The sequence below is a fragment of the Tursiops truncatus genome, chromosome 18, assembly GCF_011762595.2.
Source record: "Tursiops truncatus isolate mTurTru1 chromosome 18, mTurTru1.mat.Y, whole genome shotgun sequence".
NCBI classification, from domain to species: domain Eukaryota; kingdom Metazoa; phylum Chordata; class Mammalia; order Artiodactyla; family Delphinidae; genus Tursiops; species Tursiops truncatus.
The window spans coordinates 69793097-69811021 of NC_047051.1; the positions used below are offsets into that span (position 1 = coordinate 69793097).

The window sequence follows — 17925 nt, forward strand, 5'->3', positions numbered from 1 at the left end:
GAGCACAGTCTTGATGAAGACCATGGACCCTGTGGGCAGAAAGACTTGCAGTTAAGTCCAGACTCTACAGCTTACTAGCTGTGCGATCTTAGACAAATCAACTTCTCCAAGGCTTTATTTCCTTTTTTTTTTTAAAACAATAATATTGATGCTTTCCTCGTAGGGACGATGGGAGCATTCCTGAGGGAAAACATGGGAAGCTCTGAGTGAAATGACTGGCCTGTCCTAAGTGCTTGCTGGTTTATACACACAGAACATGCATACATACAAGAGAGCAAATTGTATTATTTTATCTTTACTAATGACTACGTTTTTTTTTTTTTTTTTGTGGTACGCGGGCCTCTCACTGTTGTGGCCTCTCCTGTTGCGGAGCACAGGCTCCGGACGCGCAAGCTCAGTGGCCATGGCTCACGGGCCCAGCCGCTCCGCGGCATGTGGGATACTCCCGAACTGGCGCACAAACCCGTGTCCCCTGCATCGGCAGGCGGACTCTTAACCACTGCGCCACCAGGGAAGCCCACTAATGACTACTTTTGATTTTAAGTTAAGAGCAAGACAGAACTTATCTAACTAAGGGGACTGTAAATATTGTTCAAATTCATAAGGCTTATCTCTGCCTCAGGGTCTTTGGACTTGCTGTTCCCTCAGCCTGAGATGCTCTGTCCCAGAGCAGGTTTTTGGGTGTCTTTTGTGTCCCTGCTTGCAGGTCATTATTTCTGGTGGGGTCCTCTCTATCAGATAATATTTTTTCTCTTTCTGTTCTTCTAATTAACTCTCCTATCAGATTAACCTGCATTGTTTTCTCATTGTTATCTTGTTCATTTATTTCTTTATCCTGTGTCTTCTGCTCCTAAGAGTAGGGACCTTACCTGGCATGATCTCTGTAGTTCCTTAGCACCTAGAACAGTGCCTGCCAAGTATTTTTTTTGTTTTGAATGAATGAATGAGTGAATGGATACATTCCCTAATCTGCCTATTCACTTTGATGCCTATTGCACATAATGTACAACTGTGTTTAGCCTATTGTAGAATATGCAGAACTCTGTTTATGATACAAGCACCGAAAAAAATCTGTCACGGTGAATAGAATTAAGTGTATAAAGTGTAAATTTCATGGTGTTACGTTTTACTCTTTACAGGAGGAGTTCTTTCAGAATCCTAATGCAGTAGATATTGAGTCTGAAGACTTTAGCAGCCTGCCCCCTGAAATAAAGCATGAAATCTTGACTGATATGAAAGAATTTACCAAGCGAAGAAGAACATTATTTGAAGCAATGCCAGAGGTAAACTATACAACAGCGCATTAATGCTTAGAATTAAGAATATCAGCAAAATTTTTCATTAGAAAAAGAAAATTGATAAGCATTACTTGCACAATATACGTTTACAGTAAATGGCATTTGTGTATCTCCGAGATACTATGAAACATGCATTTATAAGTTTGAACTTATAAATACTTACTCAGGGAAGCTTTTCTTGACTTTCCACCAAGACCAGGTCTTGTCTCCTGCTCTGTGTTCTCACAGCACCCTGTAGTGTCTCTTTAGATTTTTAGCACCCAAATGTGCCTACCTTGCTCACCTCTGTATTTTTAGCACTCAGCTCAGTATCTTTCACATAGTAAGTGCCTAGTGTACGCTTAGTGGTTCAATTCTTAGGTTAGTTCATAAAAGTTATTTTAACCCATAATATACATTGTAGAATATTAACATATTTTGATACTAAAAATATGAAAAAGGCAGGAGCTGTTTCTTTTCCCATCACTCCTATCTGCTTTTCCACGAAGTACGTGAACATAGGAAAATGCTAAGATGTACAGAAATGATATTCAAAGGACAGAAGTAAATTTATTTTTGTTTCAGGGGAAACATCCAGGTTCAGTCTATCCATCCTGCATTTTGTTTCTTGAGTGTAAATGGATCTCTGGCTGGTTTTTGAGGAGATAGAATTTGGATTATGTAAACAACAGTGGGAAGGATGGGAGAAAGAGGCAGTCCTGATGGTTTGCTCCATTTTTTCTCTTTCTGCCACCACAGAGCCTCTGGGATGGGTAGGCCAGGGTAGGATGGTGCACAGCTCGTTGGATCCGTCCTTCTGGTAGCTAAGGGAAGTTCTAAGTCATACAGACTGGACCTTTGCATTGTCTGAACATTGGGCAAATGCAAAATTGATAATAGTAGTATTGGTAAGTAATAAGAGTAATAATCTTAATAGTAATAGGAGCAATTTAGTATAAGGCTTGGCAACCTGCTTTTTTGTTTTTTTTTAAATAAATTTATTATTTTATTTATTTGTTTTTGGCTGCGCTGGGTCTTCGTTGCTGCATGCGAGCTTTCTCTAGTTGCGGCGAGCAGGGGCTACTCTTCGTTGTGGTGCGCACGCTTCTCATTGCGGTGGCTTCTCTTGTTGTGGAACACGGGCTCTAGGCACGCGGGCTTCAGTAGTTGTGGCACGTGGGCTTAGTAGTTGTGGCTCACGGGCTCTAGAGCACAGGCTCAGTAGTTGTGGCGCACAGGCTTAGTTGCTCCGCGGCATGTGGGATCTTCCCAGACCAGGGCTCAAACCTGTGTCCCCTGAACTGGCGGGCGGATTCTTAACCACTGTGCCACCAGGGAAGCTCTGGTAGCTTGCTTTTGACCCCAGAGCTACCACTTACTAGCCATGCGGCTCTAGAGAGGTTACTCAAGCTGTTTAAGTCTCAGTTTCTTCATTTGTGGAATGGAGATAATGACGTCTGCCTCATCGGTGGTTGAGAATAAAATGGTATGATATATTTAAAAACACTTAGAAGAATGTCTTACTCAGGAAGTGCTTTATAAATGTTAAGTATTACTAATAACTGTGATTGCAATGATTTATTGTGTGTCTTTTATGGACCAGGAACTGTGCTGGGCACTTTACTTGCATTCTAAAAGATTGTCCATTAAGCCAGAATCAACATGTCACAGTGCCTGGCATGCATCACATGCTCAATAAATGTTTTTTGAGTAAATGATGGAATCATAAACAGTATGCATGATTTCCTTTCTTTTGCCCAGTTCTTTTTGTTTGAAAGATTATCCTTTAACAAAGCAATTATAGCATTTTCCTACTATTCAAATTTTACTTTTTTAGTATGAAAGTACCACCAATGGAAAAAATCACTTGTTCTTTATCCCCTTTGGGGGAAAAGGATGGAAATATGAGAATACTATCTGTATTTAATATAAGATAAATTTTGTTTATTTATTTTGCCTTAGGAGTCCAATGACTTTTCACAGTACCAGCTCAAAGGCTTGCTTAAAAAAAACTATCTAAACCAACACATAGAAAATGTCCAAAAGGAAATGAATCAACAACATTCAGGACAAATCCAAAGGCAATATGAAGATGAAGGAGGCTTTTTGAAGGAGGTAGAGTCAAGGAGGGTGGTCTCTGAAGATACTTCACATTACATCTTGATTAAAGGTACAGGTACCATCACTTATTTGACGGTTAAAAACCAAAAATATGTCATGTCTCTGAATTCTATAAGCTACCACCCCCAGATAGTGTGAATGAAGTCCTACTTAATTTATTGACTATAATTATTATTAATGCAATAATAAATGTATATAGATTTTAATGTATTAAGTAGTATCATACCAACCCACTTTAAAATTAACTAACAAATTAACTCTTAGTTGCTGATTAAATGAGAATTTATAAATTCATTTATGAGAACCGGTATGCTCTTATTCATCTAACTAGAAGCATGTTGTCACACTGTAAAGCTACATAGTGAGAATATTTAATTTTTCTCAAGGTATTCAAGCTAAGAAAGTTGCAGAAGTGGATTCAGAGTCTCTTCCTTCATGCAGTGAAATGCACAGCAGGTCTTCTGACATGAAGTCATCTCCGTGTGAAAAGCTGGAGCCAAAGGAAGAGCCTGACGCCTCCCCTCCTTCCCCGAGAACCTTACTGGCCCTGCAGGCGGCCCTGCTGGGCGGCAGCTCAGAAGATGAGCTGGAGAGTGAGACCCGCAGGCTGTGCCATGTGACGCACGCGCCCGCCACCTCACGTGCAGGTTCTGTGTCGCCGCTGACTCTCTTGGCCATGCAGAGAGCTCTCGATGACGATGATGAAGACGTGAAAGTGCGTGCCAGGAGCGACGTGCAGACAGGAGGGGCAGGCGCGAGAAAACCGAAACCGCTCCAGAGCAGTTCTGACGAGGAGACTGAGGAAGGACCTAAAATGAGAGATGGCGAAGGAGTGCCGTTGGCAGCAGCGTCTCACGCAGCCAGTAAGAACCTCGCAGAGGAGCCTGTAACCAGCGCGGATGCCGACGAAGAGCGGGCAGAATCGGCTCACCTACCGAGGACTGTCTTTTGTCAAGGCAGCAACTCTGGCGTTCCAAAAGAGCAGATGTCGTTTATTCCCCCGGTGAAGGAAGCCTTTCAGACAAACGATCAGACTGCACTTAAGGATGGAAAAGATCCAGTTCCTTTGGAAAACATTGTGGTGCTACCCAGGGATGCACCTGGGCTCCAGAGAGGACCAGAGTGGACACCGACACCTCCGACAAGTCCGAGTTCCGTATCAAGGAGTGGAACCAAAGTGCTTGAGCTACAGCAAGGTCTTCTTCCACCAGAGAGTAAATATGACACCTCTGTCCTTTCAAGTCATGATGCAACAGAATCTGAAAAAAACCCTGCTCCTGAAGGCACCGTCAGTTTGCAAGAATCGAGTGATACGCTAAGTGTCCCTTTAGAGACAATAAGTGACTTAGGAAATGTGGCATCTGTTAATGCCAAAGAGCATGAGAATTTCTTGAAAACCATCCAAGAACATGAGACCATTGAATCTGCAGGCCAGGGTTTAATTTCAGTTCCAGCATCCATGGAACCAAAGGAAACAGGCTCTGAAGAAAGTGAATCTGATGGTAAGTGCTTGTGCTCATTTAGAGATAAAGAAAAGTAGGATCTCGCATCTGCAGGAACCGAGAGATGCTTTAGTGTAGTCCAGATCCACATTGTTCAGGTGGTGAACTAGAGGCCCAGAAAGGACAAGTGACTTTGCCAAGGACACACAGCTAGTAATGGAATCTTGACCTTTGCTGTTTGGCTGCTCTTTTTTTTTGTTTTTAAAGAGAGGGAGTGCCCTAGTTGGAGAAGGTAAAGGTGAGTTTCCCTTTAATTTTTTAACTTTTTATTTTGAAATAATTACAAATTTTAAAAAGTTGAAAAAGTATCTTAAAGCATTCTATTTCCCTCACCTAGGACCTCAGTGGCTGGCATTTTACCGCATTGGCTTTATCATATCTCTCTCTGTCTCTCTCGCTCTGTATGTGTACACATATATATTATATGTCTATATCTGTGTACGCTTATGTACAGTCAATCCTCATTTTTCACAGATTTCAAATCTGTAAAATTGCCTACTCACTAAAATTTATATCTAACCCCAGAATCAGTCCTCACGGTAGTGTCTTTGTGGTCGTTTGTGGACATGTGTAGAACGGCCAGAAACTTGAGTTGCCATGCCGTTCCCAGGTGAGGTTGAGCCAGGGGGACACTTGGCCTTCTTGGTTCAGCTCCCCTGCAGAGGTGACCAGAGGGTGGAGACGGGAGAGAGCAGTGCAGTGTAGACCAAGCAGCTCTGGCTCTGGGGCCATTGGATGGGGTTTGAATCCCAACCCTGCCTGGCACCTGTTTGTGGGGCTGTGTATACACCCATGAGCTCACGCTCGTATCTGCAGTTCTTCTCCAGCATCCCAGATCTCATTCTACACTCTGCCTTCTTTATAATTTCCCTGTCTAACAGTGAGGGACCTTCTGTTATCTTCAGTGTATTTGCTTACTTGCTCATTCTCTGTTTGTAACCAGCTCCCGATATCACTGGCCTCCTCCTTGGTCCTGGCTGTCCCCTTGGTCCCAGCCCCTCCGTCCTGAGTGTGTCCTCAGATCCAGACTCCTCCCCCTGAAGTGAAGGAAGGGAATCAATAAATGCTTTTCAAAGAGAAGAAAGGACATCAAGAGAGGAAGGAAGGAGGTGGGAGAGGAAGAGCTGTTTCTTCCGTGTCCTTATCCAGGGTTCTCTCTTCTGCGTCACAGTGTTATTCTTTGCTGTGTTCATAGTGAAATAGCATACAAACATTTTTTAAAAACTCCATGATTGTGTACATACCTTGGTAGTTCTTAGTTAACTTAGAGGACATTTTTTTTTTTTTTTTTGCTGTACACGGGCCTCTCACTGTTGTGGCCTCTCCCGTTGTGGAGCACAGGCTCCGGATGCGCAGGTACAGCGGCCATGGCTCACGGGCCCAGCCGCTCCGCAGCATGTGGGATCCTCCCAGACCAGGGCACGAACCCGTGGGACCAGGGACCAGGGACCAGGGGACCCTGCATCGGCAGGCGGACTTTCAACCACTGTACCACCAGGGAAGCCCTAGAGGACGTTTTTTTATAAGCAAATATGCAAATGTTTGAGAGCATGGTTCCTAATTTCAAAGACAGTGGCAGTGTATCTAATTGAAAAGGCTTATTTTGAAGTTACAGGCACTTATTAATAAATTTATTTAATAACAATATACTACTATTACATGTTTTCTAAGACATTTAAATCTCTTCTTTTTAGGGTAAAACATTTTTCAGGATACTTTGGAAAGCTCTTGATGATTTCAGGGTAATTTAAATGTTTTAGTTATAGACACAACGATCTTATTATTTTGGTACAGGAAGTTTCATTGAAGTGCAGAGTATAAATAGCAGCGATGAACTTCAAGCTGAGTTATACGAAGCTTCCAGACCTCCCTCTGAACAAGGTGAAGAGGAACCAGTAGGAACTGAGACGCAAGAAGCCACAGGTGACCCCCAGGGCCTCCCGAGAGACAACTCTGAGAGGGAGGCCGTGGGCACTGAGCCACCTGAAGAAACTGAAAAAGATGCAGATGATTTGCTCAACGAATGGCAAGATGTTGACCTGGTAATAACGTGACATCATGTTTTTACTCATTGCTGAGGAAGCCAAGTTAAGTAGCTTCTGAGTTTTTAAGGAGCTGATGGAGGAAGACATAATAGCTCTTTGCACCCATTTTCTTACTCCTGCTGACATGGCTCCTTTCTTGTGGAGGTTCCTGGCCGGGATAGTGTCCACTTCCCGTGTGGGTTAGTGAGGGAACTCTAAAGCTATTACAAACTCGCTCAGAAATCCAAGTGGAAACCTGCATAAGGAGAAAAAGCTTACTGGTAACTTCAGTCAGACTAAGTACAAGCTTTTTATTACCAATGAACTTAATTGGGTTATTAATATAATTACCCACAGGCGAAATTATCTTATAGGAGGAGCTGGAGACGCTGGAGAGCAACCTTTTAACACAGCAGGAGTCACTGAAAGCTCAAAAACAGCAGCAAGAACGGGTCGCGGCTACTGTGACAGGACAGATGTTCCAGGAAAGCCAGGTAGGTGGACAGTTTGGGTGTCCTCGAACAATACCTACCTACCGATGTCTTTCCTTAATCAGACTCCCCGAGGGCACATGCATTAAGTTACCTGTTGAAGCACTGCTCCCACTTCCGGGTGGAGGCCAGGTCCTGCATTTCAGCAGGGGTCATCGTGTGTCTGTACCTCTTCAGGAACTTCTTCGCCTGTTCGGCATCCCCTACGTTGAGGCTCCCATGGAAGCAGAAGCTCAGTGCGCCATCCTGGATCTGACTGATCAAACTTCTGGAACGATCACTGATGACAGTGACATTTGGCTGTTCGGAGCACGGCACGTCTATAAAAACTTTTTTAATAAAAACAAGTTTGTAGAATATTACCAGTATGTGGACTTTCACAACCAATTAGGTAAGACTTCAGAGTACGATTGCTTTCTGAAATTTACCTTCAGAATTTTGTAGTATGAATTCTTTCTTTCCAAGGAGCTAATTTGGTGCATTAATGGAAATGGTAGATCTGTACAAGTTTTCATGTAAACGATCTTTTGTTTCTGTAGCAGAATACGATTTTTAATTTGGAACTAAGAAATTAAAACCCTAGTAATGTTCAGACATTTTCTGCAGTTTTAATCATCAGGCCTGGTTACGCTCTGACTGGTTACCTGAGGTCTCCAGAGTAAACCACAGGTGGTAGAGTGGGGAGACAGGTGGGGGTCACTCCTGCTGGAATCATGAGGCTCATGGTCCTTGTTGTTTCTGGCAGTGATCCTTCATCCTCCCGTTGATTCAGCAAATACACACTGAGCGATTCCTATATGCCAGTTGTTGTTCTTGGCAATGGGAAGTGGGGAAACAGCAGAGAATAAAACAGTCTAGCAGGAGAAACAGATGGTAAAAAAAATACATAAATCGTAATTTGACAGTGGTATGAGCCATATAGAAAAACAGAGCAGTAAAAGAGGCGAGAGTGACCTGCAGTCGCAAGAAGTGCATGTCCTTTGTGGTCAGAAAAGGCTTTACTAATAGGCACCTTTTGGGCTGGAGCCTAAAGTAGAGAGGAAGCTCGTGCTATGGATACCGTGGGGATGAGCATGTCAGACAAAGGGACTGGCATGTGCAAAGGCCCTGAGACAGAAGCCTGCTTGGTGTGTTCTAGGGAAGCATGGAGATAGTTACGGGCTGAATTGTATCTCCTGCAAATTCATGTATTGTAGTCCTAAACTCTGGTACCGCAGAGTATGACTGTGTTTGAAGATAGGTTCTTTAAAGAGGTGACTAAGGTCAAATGAGGTCATTAGGGTGGACCCTAATCCAGTCCGACTGGTGTCCTTGTAAGAAGGAGAGATTAGGACACAGAGGGAAGACCACGTGCAGACACGTGGAGAGCCGGCCATCTGCCAGCCAAGGAGAGAGGCTCAGAAGGGACCAACCGTGCCAACACCGTGAGGTCAGGCTTCTAGTCCCCAGAACTGTGAGGAAATGAATCCTTTGTGTAAGGCCCTCAGTCTGAGCACTTTGTTATGGCAGGCCCGGGAAACGACTTCAGGGGCCAGTGTGAGAGAATGAGGAGAAGGATGGCAAGAGGTGAGGTCAGAGAGGAAGGAGGAGAGTCCAGAGTGTGGTGGAGAGGCTCTGCAGGTAGACTGGGCTGGGACGTGAGAGAAGGAGAAGTCAGGAATAACACCCCCCATCCCCCGCAGCAGCGCACGGAGTGGACTGGCCTTGGTGAGATGGCGGAACGGGGAAGGAGCAGGTGCGGGTGTTGCGGGAGTGAAGACCCAGGTCTGGATGTGTTGTCTCTGAGGTGCCGCTTAGACATCTCCACGGAGACGTTAAGGTGCCAGTTGAGTGTGCGTGACTGTCTTTCAGAGGAGAGGTCCCGGTGAGAGCGCCGAATTTGGGGGTCAGAGGTTATATGGCATTTAAAACTGCAAGGATGTGTGAAACTTGAAAAATCGAAGCACAATGCCATTTAAAAAAAGGAATCTAGGGCTTCCCTGGTGGCGCAGTGGTTGGGAGTCTGCCTGCCGATGCAGGGGACACGGGTTCGTGCCCCAGTCCAGGAAGATCCCACATGCCGCGGAGCGGCTGGGCCCGTGAGCCATGGCCATTAAGCCTGCACGTCCGGAGCCTGTACTCCACAACGGGAGAGGCCACAACAGTGAGAGGCCCGTGTACCGCAAAAACAAAAAAAGGAATCTATTTCAAATAGCAAAAGAGAGATACCTTTGGATATTGGATAAGGATATATACATGTATATTATCTATATAATGAAGTGTTTATAAATGTTATGTAATAAATGTTTATAAAATAAAAAGTGGTAAAGTATATAATAACTTTTACTCTTATAGGATTGGACCGGAACAAATTAATAAATTTGGCCTATTTGCTTGGAAGTGATTATACGGAAGGAATACCAACTGTAGGTTGTGTTACAGCCATGGAAATTCTCAATGAATTCCCTGGACATGGCCTGGAACCTCTCCTAAGATTCTCGTAAGTCCTTTCTTAATTTCTTTAATTCAAGTGTTTATATATAAATACCCAAATTAAACAGAACTATTCCTTACATCGTGAACTGTCACAAATCATTGTCCCCTGAGAAAACAGGAGGAGGTAATGGTTGGGGTTACTAAAGTTTGTTTTCCCTTTTCTAGAGTTTGATGAAATCATAGGCAATTATTTTTAGAGGTGCCACGCTTATCCGAGTTTGAGGATACATAGCCAGTCCAGTGGGAATTCCTGGGAGTGTAGAGGTTACCGTTTCATTCATTCAAATATTTCCTGAGCAGCTACTGTGTGCTAGACAGTGTGCTAGGCTGGAATAGGGGAGGTGACTGAGCCCCAGGCTGTGTCCTCAAGGAGCTGCCACACCCTGGGGGCGAGGGAGAAGCATCCACATGCTTGTACTTCTGTGCGCCAAGTGTTCTGAGGGAGGTCGGCCAGACAGGGGCATGGAGCTATATGCCAGGAACGTTTTCTCTCTGCGTGTAGACTGATGTATTCAGTGGTGGCGTCTCCTTCTGTCCGGAACCCAGAGTCGTGCTGTACTTGGGGTACACTCTTTGTTTTTGGAGATTCTGAGATGGCGCTAGTTACGAGGTTGTCTGTGAAAGTAGTTCTTTCTTAAGGTTGCTCCTTGGTGGCATTTTTCAAAAAAATATATATAATTCGCACAGCATAAATTTTACTCTTTTAAAGTACAATTCAGTGGTTTTTCGTCTAGTCACAGGTTGTGATGGCATCTTTTAAAATCATCAGTTTGACATGGGATACTATTTGGCAGTAGCTGATTTAATGATTCTTTAGTGTTCTCTCCAGTCGTAGCTCCTGGTTTGAAAAATTTCGGGATGTTCTGGTCTGAAGATTCGGTGATTGGAATTAAATACAAAGTTGTTTGAATGATTGCTGTCCTCCAGCCTTAGCACACATAGTGTTGTATTTTATTTTTTGTTTTCGTCATCTCTTCATAATTTTCTTATTGTTGAGGAAATGTATATACTGGAGGTACGTTGTTAGGTTGCTTGTAAGTCATGGTATGTAAATAACTTGCAAAAGTACAAGTAACTTTTATACAAATAACAAACACACATTAGAAAAATGACAAAATATGAATTATAAAGATTACAGATAACATTTTGGTTTATATAGTGTTAGTCTTTTCTATGCACAATATACACATGCATTTTATATATAATCACATACACGCACAAGTATACTCATATAAGTCTGTTATTATTTTTTTTTTTTTACAAGCATGGGACAATGCTGTATACTTTTTATGTTGCCTGCAACTCATTTGATGATAGAACAGGGCATATTATCAACGACGTATAGATTTACATTGCTGTTTTTAATGACTCCATAGGAGTCTTTTGATGTATCATGAATAACTAATTTAATCAAATGCCTGTTGTTATTTCTGTTTTTTTTTAAAGTCTAAACAAATACTGCCTTGAGTGACTTTATGTACATGTCTTTGAGTTCTTATCTGATTATTATTTTAGGATAAGTGAAAATGGTATCTAACTTTTAGACTTGGTGTCCTGGTTATTGGTGAGAGTAATTTTTTTTCATGTTTGTTGACAGTTTGCCATGCTGATCTAGTGAATGCCTGTTTATGCCGTTTTTGTTCTCTCAACAGTTTTTGCTCGTTTGTTGCTGTTTGAATGGTTATGTTTTTAGTCAGCTCTAGCAATTTCTGCCTTGGTCTTTTAGCTTCCTGATGGCAGTAGGAGCTGCCCCTGCCTGGCTGGCTCTGCAGGGCTAGAATGGGTGCAGTTACAGGGCGCGGAGACAGTGGAAGAGCAGTAAGACTGGGAGTGTCTGTCACCTTGCTTTCTTCTCTGCTCTCCCTTTTCCTAACCAGACCCTGGCCAGCCGGCCCCCCTTTAAAGCAGAGCAGCTCTGAGTCTGCAGGCTGAGTTCAGCCCAGCTGTGTTTGCTTTGGCCTACACAGTATGTTCTTTAATTTTGAGTGGGCTACCAACCTTTAAATTGGGGGAGATTTCACAGAAAATTTTGGATTTTCCTGGGGGGAAATGACATCTGAAAATACTGAGCCCCAATTCCCAAATAGCCCAGAAACAGAGGACAGCAATTCCACCCCACTGGCTTGGTCAGGGCACAAACCCTTCCACTTTATCACAGTCGCTGCTGCCCCGTCTTGTGTCCCCCGAGCTCAGCTGATGGGCAGATGCCGTCTTCCACGCTCAAGTGCCTGGCCCTCTTGCTTGAAGGAGGGGTGGTCCTTTTGATTTGATGAGCTTACAGTGTGTTGTGCTGGCAATCATGAGTACTATTTCAAAGGTGAAGATTCACAAGAGAGTAGGGGAGAATTGTAGGTGTTCTCCCAGCGCCCTCTTGAACAGTATTTTAAAACTGGTGAAGATAGATCCTTTTCTCCTTTCTGCATTTTGATCCTGCACGAAGACTGAAGTTAGAACACCAGATGGCACTCCTGCCTTGGTGAGGTGCGGCACTGGTGGAGACCACGCCTGTGAGTCAGGTCCTGAGACCAATGAGTACGTGAAGCAGCGGATGTAGGGTTTTTTAGGTTCTGTTAGTGCGTAGATGGGAGAGGGTTATATTTATGTTTTTAACTTTTATGCCATTTATTTATCCTAATTGTGTAAATTTTTCTGGTTGTCCGTTGCCACATTACAAACTACCATAAACCTCAGTGACTTCCAACAGCAACAGTCAGAGATTTTGCTCGTGAATCCGCAGTTCAATCAGGCTGCTCGGGGTGGGGCTGCCTCGCCTGGTGCCAGGTGTGTCGGGGGCATCTCAGCTGGGCTAGAGGGGCCCCGTGAGGTGTCTCGCTCGTGGCTGGTGAGCGGTGCTGTCGGCCAGCACGTGGCCCGGGGCGCCTGGACCCTCTCCATCTGGGCCTCCTCGCGAGCTGGAGCTTCCTCACAGCATGTTGGCTGCTTGCAAGGTGAATATTCTAAGAGACAGGAAGTGGAAGCTGCAGTCTTTAAAGTCCTGGCACAATGTCCCTGCCTCAGCCACGGAGCCTGCCCGACTCAAGGGTAAGGGACATGGACCCCAACACTTCTTGTTGGGAGGAGGGTCCAAGAATGGGCTTTAACCCACCATAGTGATTTATACTCACAAAGGAAAAATTGAAAAAGGAATAAAACATCAAGAAAATTAACCGCTGTATCCTCGCTTAGAACATTGCCTAGCGCACGGTAAAATAACAGTTGTTAGTGTTTTTTATTATTTTAAATATCCCTGTTTACTTTTTCTTTCTTTCTCCACATATATACATTTTTTTCCCCAGTATTGGGATCACACTTGATGTAGAGTTATATTCTGCATTTTAAAAATTTAACATCTTCTTGGCATTTTTACATTTTATTAAATATTCTTGGCTCCTGATTATAGTTGACGGGAGGTAAATAATACGGATACATTGATATTACTTCATTTTACCACTGGGAAGGAGAGGAACTGTGACTTATTCTATGAGTGTGGGCTCTGGAGGGAGATTGTACCAGTCCCAGCTGTGAAATCTTGAGCAAGTGGCTTCTGTTTGAGTCCAGTTTCCTTGTCTGTGAGGTGAGGACAGTGGCAGGACTGTGCTTGTGTGATGATGGGGCCTGTAGAGCAGTTAACACAGTGCCAAGCCCAGAGGAAGGGGTCAGTCAGTGATTGCCTCATTGTATACTGTGTTAATCACACGAGAAAGACACCATTGTCATTCTGTAAGTCATAGGCTTTGTTCTGGAGTTGGGCGGGACTTGAGTTTACGTCTCTGAACTTTACGTTTAGCCCTTTGTCTGCGATGCATCTGCCAGAAGGTCTTACTGCTTCACGAAGGTTTGTTTCCTTTGCCTTGTAGCGAGTGGTGGCATGGAGCTCAAAAGAATAAGAAGATAAGACCTAATCCTTATGACACCAAAGTGAAAAAAAAGTTACGCAAGTTGCAGCTCACACCTGGCTTCCCTAACCCGGCCGTGGCAGACGCTTACCTCAAGCCTGTGGTGGATGAGTCCAAGGGGTCGTTTCTGTGGGGCAAACCTGATCTCGAGAAGATTAGAGAATATCCTTTCCCTTCCTCAAACCTCAGGAATATCAAGTCAAATATGTGTTTTGGTATAAAACTTACGGGACATGAACTTGGATCAGTTTTTTTTAAAATATTCCGTGAGCTAAGATGCTCCTTTCTGTTCCTTTCTCTCTCTCCTTAATTTTTTTTTTTTGTGGTAAAATACACATAACATACGATTTACCATCTGAACCATTTTAAACATACCATTCAGTGGTTATTAAATACATTCACATTGTTGTGTCACTGTCACCACCATTCATCCCCATATTCTTTTCATCTTGTGAAACTGAAACTCTATCCCTGTTAAACACTAACTCCCCCGTTCCCCTCCCCCAGCCCCTGGCCACCACCATTCTACTTTCTGTCCCTGTGATGTTGACTACTCTGACTATGTTCCTCATATAAGTGGAAGCATACAGTTTAGGTCTTTTTGTGACTGGCTTACTTCACTTAGCATAATGTCTTCAAGTTTCATCCAAGTTGTAGCATGTGTCAGAATTTCCTTCCTTTTTAAGGCTGAATACTGTTCCATTGTATGTAATGTCGTATTTTGCTTATCCATTCATCTGTTGATGGACACTTGAGTTGCTTCCATGTTTTAGTTACTGCGAATCATCTTTTTAGTTTTAAAGAGAATCTTTATTTCAAGTAAGTAGTGATAAGCATTCATAGATACACTACATACTTAAGTATTCATTCTGAAAGAATAGAAAAGATTATTAGTTTTATTCTTTCTATTACTGTTCCTTTCTGCATATTTAAATGATCATTTGGATAGATGTTTAAAAGTTTGCCATAGTATTACTCTAACTACATCTTTTCACAAAGAAAAAAGAAATATATGTGATATCAGAAATTTGTTTTTATTCTAGATTAACCTTTTTTCATAGTCATGAGTCTTTGATGTCCTAAAATGAGAGTTGAATATATTTTATCTTAGAGGATATTTATAAGAACATCGTGCCAGATGATTATGTTGGAATAATTTGCTTTGTTATTCTTTTCTTTTATCATTTTAATCTTTATAAATAAGAAAATCTTTGGAGACATGGGGAATGGAATCAAGGGTGGCTTCTTTGGACCTTTTTATTTATCACTTGTTTAAATGTCTTTAAAAACATGTATGAGTCTTAACTGCCTGCATATTTTGTCAGCGGTATTTTGGCTGGAACAGGATGAAGACAGATGACTTTCTGTTTCCTGTATTAAAGCAACTGAATGTCCAGCAGGTAATCATGGCAGCTCTTTTCCTAAGTTCAGGATAGAGAGTAAAGTTAGGAAGGCTGTGAGGGCCAGCTGTTAAAGACTAGTTACTTTTATTTTAGAGCACGTAACATACATTTAAAAATTATTGTACTTCAGTAAGAGAACAGAGGAAAACAGAAAACGGGAAAGCTGGACTTTGTCTTCATTTTCCACTTTCACTCTTAGGGCTGAACTTTGATATCCTTTTGTATTCACTCTGACTTCGAGAAAAACAATCTAATAATGGATTGCGTAGTAAGGTGTTTATGGTTAAATATTTTACCCTTTTAGAGCTATTTTCATTTTTAAAAAGTTTAAGAAGTGCCCAGTCCAAAGCAGTTCTGATTATTAAGTGTCTTCAAGTACTAATATTCTTAAATTCTGTAAATGAATCATCAAAGGTACTAATTCAGTCATAGTGTACTGGCAGGAGAGATGACCCTCAGTTCCCTTAGGTAGGTAACAGCATCTCGCTTTATCCCTGAGTGTGTTCCTGCCCACACAGAGACCTCCTCCCACCCCAGAGGCAGCCCACAAAACATACATACAGGGAAACCATTCAGTGGAATTCAGACCAGATCCTGCAAGATACATGTTCAAGTTAAATCCTTTTCCATTAGATTGGGTTGATTTTGGAAAAACAAACAAACAAACAAAAAACTGAGGTAGACCACCTTTCCAGAAACTTTCGCGTTGTTTGACGACTTTCTGTACTGGAAACATTGTACGCCCACCGACCAGGAAAGCTAGTTGGCATAGTGACTGATTACTCCTTAATTTCAGATAAGTTTTGTGGTAATACTATTCTCCCTTTTCATTGTAGACGTTAATATAAGTTTATTTCCCCAAAATTAGAAAGTGAAAAAAATGAATTAACTCATTGTTTGCTTCCTCTAATATGGATGTTAACATTTACGTCCATTTTCTCTTATTTTTCCCCTCCGTCCCACATATATTTATTATCAGACATAAGTGCAATTTGTTATAAATAAAGCCCCCATTCACTGGTGAAGGTAAGTTTTTTTTCTGTGTATTGCATGGCCTTCATTGTTTCAGATGGCCAGATTACATTTTGTCAGAGATTTAACTTGGTTCACTTCACTTAGTAGACCTTGAATTTTCAGGTTTTCGTATGTAATGCTGTGGTGAATATCAGGCATGTGACTTTTCTGAAATGTAACTATTTTTAAAGAATGTCTTCCTGAAAGTGGATTTGCTGAACGGAAGTCAAGAATATTTCTTACGACTCTTAATATATAATACTGTGAAGTTTCTTCCTGAAGGTATCATATGATGACAATGTTTTTAAAAGAAGGGAAGAGTAGAATTTAGAAACAGACCCCATGAAGTTGTGTTGCTCTAAAAGAAGATGATATATTTGGCCCCTGAAAAATATTTAACTCTCTTTCAATGCCAAGGAAGGGATTTCCTACTTGGTATGTGGGCGGAGGGCTTAGTTGACGGAGGTGGTACATGTACTGCTTTAAGTACGATCTTGAAAGTAAAATTTGCTGCCAGTCATTCATTTGGGGGAGATCGGCTTTTGAGAGAGAATGAATTAGTATTTTCTGAAAGAGTCATCCAATGCCAGTAATCAGGGTGGATTTCTTTGATTTGCTTTAGAAAGTTTACTTACTTGTCTGAGTTATTATTATTTTATTTCATTTTTTTAGACGCAGCTCCGAATTGATTCTTTCTTTAGATTAGCTCAACAGGAGAAACAGGAGGCTAAGGGTATTAAGAGCCAGAGACTTAACAGAGCTGTGACATGTATGCTGAGAAAAGAAAGAGAAGAAGCAGCCAGTGAAATAGAAGCAGTTTCTGTTGCCATGGAGAAAGACTCTGAGTTCCTCGATAAGGCAGAAGGAAAAACCCAGAAGAGAGGCACAACAAGTAGATGGAAAGAGTCATCCAGCCCGAAAAGAAAGAGGCTTTCGGATTCTAAACGGGGGCATGAATGTGGTGGGTTTTTGGGGGAGGCCTACCTCTCGCAGTCATCTGATGCCTCTTCAAGTGAGGATGAGGAATATTTCCCTGTAGCGAACATGCAAAGGGGAAAAGCAGCTGTAGAGTCAAAAGTCAGCTCTTCAGATGCACAGAGCACAGTGCAGCCTCCTCCCAGGAGAGACGGAGGTGCCACCACAGGCAGCTCCAGCGATGATGACGGAGAGAAGGCAGAGCCCGTCCTGGTGACCGCCAGGTCTGTGTTTGGGAAGAAAAAGGGGAAACGGAGAAGTACGAGAGGAAGGAAGAGGAAAATCTAAAGACACCTAAATACACATGTATTCTCTCTAACTGGGTACAGCTTAACATTTCGTCATGAATTTGTTGTGAGGAAATAATAAAATTCAGAGTATTTGCACAGTCTTTGTTGTGTGGTTTTTAAAAATGTGGACGTTAAACTCGACATTTATTTTTAAATATATTACCTTTTTCTAGTGTTTTCCACTTCATTGAATATTTCCTTGTATTTACAGGCTTTGTCTGTTCATGTTTCTATTATTATTTTTTTTTTTTTTTTTTTTGCGGTACGCGGGCCTCTCAGTGCTGTGGCCTCTCCCCTTGCGGAGCACAGGCTCCGGACGCGCAGGCTCAGTGGCCATGGCTCACGGGCCCAGCCGCTCTGCGGCATGTGGGATCCTTCCGGACCGGGGCATGAACCCGCGTCCCCTGCATCGGCAGGCGGACTCTCAACCACTGCGCCACCAGGGAAGCCTCATGTT

General features: G+C 42.6%; 1 protein-coding gene across 2 annotated transcripts in view; it reads left to right on the plus strand.

Moving 5' to 3' along the window:
• The window catches only part of ERCC5 (ERCC excision repair 5, endonuclease), a 29353-nt gene extending 11784 nt beyond the window's left edge, over nt 1-17569 (plus strand). Inside the window, exons 6-16 of one of the 2 annotated variants that reach the window (XR_002173431.3) lie at nt 1140-1283; nt 3240-3447; nt 3785-4900; nt 6695-6942; nt 7299-7418; nt 7593-7806; nt 9750-9894; nt 13748-13948; nt 15102-15186; nt 16327-16485; nt 16876-16998. Coding sequence is in view for 1 of the 2 variants with exons in the window: in XM_004310648.4 (XP_004310696.1) it covers nt 1140-1283; nt 3240-3447; nt 3785-4900; nt 6695-6942; nt 7299-7418; nt 7593-7806; nt 9750-9894; nt 13748-13948; nt 15102-15186; nt 16876-17466 (3072 nt within the window). In the remaining variant the exon portion in view is untranslated. Of the gene's footprint in view, nt 1-1139; nt 1284-3239; nt 3448-3784; nt 4901-6694; nt 6943-7298; nt 7419-7592; nt 7807-9749; nt 9895-13747; nt 13949-15101; nt 15187-16326; nt 16486-16875 lie in introns of both variants that reach the window. The other variant, XM_004310648.4, reaches the window with a different exon arrangement.
• Nucleotides 17570-17925: the final 356 nt, after the last annotated feature.